Source organism: Bison bison, unplaced genomic scaffold (genome assembly GCF_000754665.1).
Source record: "Bison bison bison isolate TAMUID 2011002044 unplaced genomic scaffold, Bison_UMD1.0 scf7180017864213, whole genome shotgun sequence".
Taxonomy (NCBI): Eukaryota; Metazoa; Chordata; class Mammalia; order Artiodactyla; family Bovidae; genus Bison; species Bison bison.
Genome location: NW_011494785.1, coordinates 7,102,798 through 7,108,284, shown reverse-complemented (window position 1 = coordinate 7,108,284; position 5,487 = coordinate 7,102,798). Strand labels below are relative to the sequence as shown.

At 54.9% G+C, this 5,487-nt stretch overlaps 1 protein-coding gene across 3 annotated transcripts in view; it reads left to right on the top strand.

The window, feature by feature from the left end:
• SUN2 (Sad1 and UNC84 domain containing 2) overlaps positions 1–5,487 on the top strand; it is a 17,593-nt gene that overhangs the window by 524 nt on the left and 11,582 nt on the right. For all 3 annotated transcript variants that reach the window (XM_010845118.1, XM_010845116.1, XM_010845117.1), the window contains exons 2-4: positions 3,129–3,294; positions 4,140–4,327; positions 4,711–4,848. In XM_010845118.1, the coding sequence (XP_010843420.1) occupies positions 3,167–3,294; positions 4,140–4,327; positions 4,711–4,848 (454 nt within the window). In that variant the 5' untranslated portion in view covers positions 3,129–3,166. The remainder of the gene's footprint in view (positions 1–3,128; positions 3,295–4,139; positions 4,328–4,710; positions 4,849–5,487) is intronic.

The following is a 5,487-nucleotide window of genomic DNA, read 5'->3' as shown; positions in this document are numbered from 1 at the left end:
GGCCGCCCCACTGGTCGGCCCAAAGGGCGGATGTCTCCGGGCGGGACTTCCCCGGGCCGAACCTCCCCAGGAGGAGGGAAGCGGAGACCCGGCTGTCCAAACCGGCCCAGGCCGGTGCCTGCGTTTTCGTGCCAGTTCGGCAGTTTCTAGGGACTGGCAGTTCTCTGCTTCTTCCGCCGCCTGTCAGAACTCTGGTAATAGGGAGGAGGCCCATTTTGTTCAGTTCTAAAAAAAAAAATAAAAAGGCAAACAAATAGGGGGCGGGAGTGTTACTTAGAGCAGAGAGGCAGGGACAGGCGCGTGGTTGGTAAAAAAAAAAAAAAAAAGAGAGAGAGAGAGAGAGAAAGAAAAATCTCCCGCAGGTTCAGCCAGTAGGGCATGAAGGGAGAAGAGAGTTAGCACCTGGAGCGGTTTGCCCATCCCACGAGGGAATGCGGTGTGAAAACGTCAGGCGGAGGTTGCCAAGATCTAGGTTAAGTCCGAAGAGTGGCTGGATACTGCCATATAAGTTTGTGATGAGGGCGGGAAAGGTGAAGTTGAAAAAAGGATGTGGTCAGCTCAAAAGTGGGGAGGGATGTTTTATTCGAGGATGGTGTGTTGCCGGGGCGGTGTCTTCTGATATGCAAAAGATTTGAGCTCCTAGACGCTCACCTCTTGTTTTGTTTTGGAGGACAGAGCCTTGACCTTTTTCATCTTGTGAAACCCAGGCTCAGTTTTGTGTTAGCAGTTATAAACTGTTTTGTGATAGCAGAACCCTAGGAGAAAGATGAAAAGGCACCCATCTGGGAGGGTGTGCACTGCTGATGGTTTTCAGCAACCCCTCCCCCAGCCCCAACACACACACACCTCTCCATCTACATATTTCTTTATATTCTTGCCAACGGCAGCCTGAGTTCTGCATAAACATTTTGCTTTGTTCCTGCCCCAGGGCAAAAGCTTCATCAACTTTATCAGGGCAGGGTTAAGAGGAGGAGCCTGTGCCTGTGTGGGCATCTGGAGCTTTCAGGTAGGGAGGGTAGTAGTGGGGGTGGAATTACTTTATAAGGAGTTGAATATAGACAAGGACCCAGGCCAACTTCCTGCTGTGGCTACTACCAGTTGGTCCCTTTACCAACCTCGGCCTAAACCAGGGATGATGCCAGGTGAGCATCCTACCTGTGAGGACACCAATAAGTCCCAAGACATGAGACTGCTTATGTTCCAGAAGAGAACTTTGTAGAATTCTCTAGCCAGACCAACTAGATCTCCCGGTTTCCATAGTGAGTTGGGATGTGTTAGAGCCTATGGCCACCTCACAACCCAGAGAAGTAGTAATTTAAGTATCAACCAGGAGGGGCTTCCATGGTGGCTCAGTGGTGAAGCATCCACCTGCCAAGGCAGGAGACATGGGTTATATCCCTGATCCAGGAAGATTCCACATGCCAGAGCAGCTAAGCCCATGCACCAGCCCTCTGCAACAAGAGAAGCCACTGCAATGAGAAGCCTGCGCGGCTGCAGCAACAGAGACTGAGCACAGCTTAAAAAAAAGTATCAACCAGGAATATTAGAAGTGATAACAAGTCACAAGTACTACTAGGGCCAAAGTGTAACAGTGACTTTGTAACACAGGCCAACAAAGGCACCATGTTTGGAGTGCTCACACGGTTTATCAGAGATTCTGAATTTGGGTTTCTAGAGCTGAAAGGTTTATTAATCCCCCTGTGTTGTAGAATGCCGCCTTTTGCCAGGTTTTTTCACCTTGGCCTCGTCCCAGAGCCTTGGTTTCCACCCACTGTGGTGACTGGTCTGGCTGGTAGAGGCTGACAGTAATCTCACACAGCTGCTCCACCGGCCTGTTTTGTTAGTTTGTTAACCAATATTTGTAATGTAACAGCTCTGTCCACAGCCTGTTCTGAACATAATTTTTTTTTTTTAAAGTCACTCAGTCGGTTGGACTCTTTGCAACCGCGTGAACTATACAGTCCATGGAATTCTCCAGGCCAGAACACTGGAGTGGGTAGCCTTTCCCTTCTCCAGGGGATCGTCCCAACCCAGGGGTCGAACCAGGTCTCCTGCATTGCGGGCGGATTCTTTACCAGCTGAGCCACCAGGGAAGCCCAAGAATACTGGAGTAGGTGCCTATCCCTTCTCTAGCAGATTTTCCCGACCCAGGAATCGAACCAGGGTCTCCTGCACTGCAGGCGGATTCTTTACCAACTGAGCTATCAGGGAAGCCCTCTGAACATAATGGGGGCTATGTAAGACTCTCGTTGGGGACACAGCAACACCTTTCTGAAACAACTTGAAAACTTCCTGGTGGAATGGAAATATCCAGGCCCCAGCGCAGCACACCCTCTGCCTCTGTCACTTACAGCCTGGGTTACTGATCTATGGGCAGGTTACTGATCCTCTGAGTGCCCCCGGGTTCCCCACTGTACAGTGGGAGCGGTGATACCTCCCTTGATCATAAGGATCAGAGATGAGTATGTCAGGAGCCCCGTACCCAGGAGGCATTTAACCGAGTATTTTATCACCACCGTCGGCATCATATCAAGAGGCACTGATGTTGCAGGCCAGTAATCACTAATAGGCTAGGCACGCAGGCTCCAGCAGAATGTAAGCGGGGGTTACTGTGGAAAGGTTTTCTGGAGTCAGAGTTTGACTGGGGCTCTGAATCAATGGATACAGCTACAAAGAAAGAAATGCATGTCCCACTTAAGGGAAACAAGCTAGAACAAGAGCGGGCACAGCTTTAGGACTGGGCAGCCCGGTAAGAGGCTGGACTGGAGAGTCTGCAGGGCAGCGGTGACGAGCGGTGTTTATTTAGCACCTGTAGCTACCTAGCTACGAGCTCCGCCTCGTGTCAGAAGTTGCAGAAGGCCCAATTCTGGATCTCGGAGCTCAGCATCCAATAATCTGAAAGTTTGGAAATCCTATGAACCTGTTTTGAAAGAGGCTGGCAGAGTGCAGAGGGCTGCAGGTGGGCGGGGCGGGGATGCTTAATCAACGCCGGGTCTCGCCCACATGTCAAGCTCTTTGGTTGAATGCAGAGGGGTGTGTGTTTGCTGGGAGGCTGTGTCTTGTCTTTCCTCCCTGCCCCTGCCACGCCGGCCCCTGGAAGCCTCACCTGGCCGCCTTTCTCTCCCCAGACTCCCTTCAGGGGAAGGGTCCCCCCGCCCACCTCATCATGTCTCGGCGAAGCCAGCGCCTAACGCGCTACTCCTCCCAGGGTGACGATGATGGCGGCAGCAGCAGCAGCGGAGGGAGCTCAGTGATGGGGAGTCAGAGCACCCTGTTTAAGGACAGCCCTCTCAGGTAGGGGCTCACCTCCACCCCCAGCCCGCATGGGTCCCCCGACCCACCGAGCAGATGTCTTGGGCCCTTCACCGTGCTGCCTCTTGCCGTTGTGACTTCCGTGGGCAGAGACCAGACCTTGCCCATGTCCGGTCAGCCACACCTCCGAGGGTGCCAGGGCCCAGTGCTGTTTCTTCTCTCTAAGCTGGGCTGTTTTATATTCAGGGAACAGGAAGTGAGGAGAGGCAGTTTCAAGCATAAGCCAGGCCGGAAACCCCAAAACCAAGTGCTGGGCTCACAGGAACCCCTTCTGCTGTGTATGGCTGTGCCAGACCCATAGCCGCTTGCCTCACCATCCATCCGTCTGTAGGGCCTCAGTAAGGCCAGCGAAGCAGCTGAGGACATGAACAAGTTCAAGGGCACCTGGGACGTGAGCTAAGGCAGGCGTCCCTCCCTCACATCCTGCCCCCTGGCAGGCGCAAGGCCCAGATGACAGCCCCCCGAGGAGGCTTTGAGTAGCTCTCCGAGGCCAGGTCGGCTTTGTCTGGGTTTTCAGTGGGTGGCAGAAACGACTAATCCATCAGGAAGCATGAAAGAACACTGGGGCTTTGAAGTTCGAGACCTGGATTTGAATCCTGACTCCCTCACTGATCTTACCTAACTGCTTGTGAGATTTAGAGATAATGGGAACACGGAAAGTACCTGCTTTGCGTGGCAGTCAGCAGATGGGGGTTGTTAGTTGCTTAGCAACACAGCTACCCACCCGACCCCCACCTCCCCACGCCACTCACCATAGGAGGGCAGAGCATTCCAGGCCGGCTCACCTGCCTGCTCTGGCCTCTCCCCTCCTGGCTGACCTCCCACAGGACCTTGAAGAAGAAAACCAACAACTCGAAGCGCCTCTCCCCAGCGCCACAGCTAGGCCCCTCCTCGGACACACACACCTCCTACTACAGCGAGTCCGTGGTCAGGGAGTCCTACATCGGCAGCCCTCGGGCCGCTTCCATCGCCGCCTCCCTCACCAGGCACTCCCTCCTCGACGACCCCTACTGGAGTGAGTATCCGCAACCCTCCTCCGGGGCCTTGGCTTCCTTTGGAAATTTATGGTTCAAAATCTACCCCCACCCCCCGCAGGGCGTTCCCTAACCACTGCTGGGCCAGAAGAGGGGTGCCCCACCTTTGGAAATCCTGGGGAGAGCAGCCAGGTGTCTTAACTCCCAGGTCCTTTCAGATGATGAAGTAGCCACGTGTCTGCTCCAGACTTAGGAGACAGGGGTGGGTCCTGGTTCACCCATCCTTGGACTCAAGGGAGCTCAGGAGGGGCTCAGAGTAGATTCCATCTGCCCATCAGAGATGCTCATCAGGGTGTCCCCAAGCACACCACCTCCCTCCTTGGAGCATCTGCCCCAGGAGAACCCCGAGTTCTTCCCTCCGCAGGTGAGGACCTGCGGGTGAGGAGGAGGAGAGGCACAGGCGGCACCGACAGCAGCAAGCCCAACGGGCTCCCGGAGAACAAGCTCTCCGAGGACTTCCTCGGGTCCTCCTCGGGCTACTCCTCCGAGGATGACTACGTAGGTAGGCGACGTCCTCCTTCCCCAGGCTCGGGGAGATGCTCCGCCAGGTTCCCGGGCCTATGGGAAGCCGGGGAGGGTGCCCTGACAGCTTGGGAGAGCACCCATGTCTGGCTGGAGGTCGCTGCTGGGCCACCATGGTACCCGAGCCAGGCTGGGGGTGGTTCTGGACATGCTGGGCTCCGATGGCCAGGCTCCACGAGGCCCTGAGCAGCCTGTGGCCAGTCCCCTTGTTTTGATGTTTCCAGCAAGTGTTTAGCGTGAGCCTTCACACACAGGAGGTGCTTGATTCCTTAGTCCAGTTCTGAGTGGCTTGAGGGACTGCTGGGAAGCAGAGGGAAGCAGACAGGAGTTCGAGGGAAATAGAACGCTGGGAGCCAAGCACGTCACTCCAACAGCATTTACTGACCTGCTGCCTGCCAGCCTGAGTCAGCTGGGGACATGAAGGAGAGTGACACATGGTCTCAGCTCACAGGCCAGAGGAGCAGACAGTGACCGTCTTCCATATTCCAGAGCTCTTAAGGAGGAGGACAGTGGTTAGGACTCTGTGCTTCCACCGCAGTGGGTGTGGGTTCCACCCCTGGTTGGGGAAGTTAAGATCCCACATGCCACGTGGTGCAGCCAAAAAAAAAAAAAACAGAGT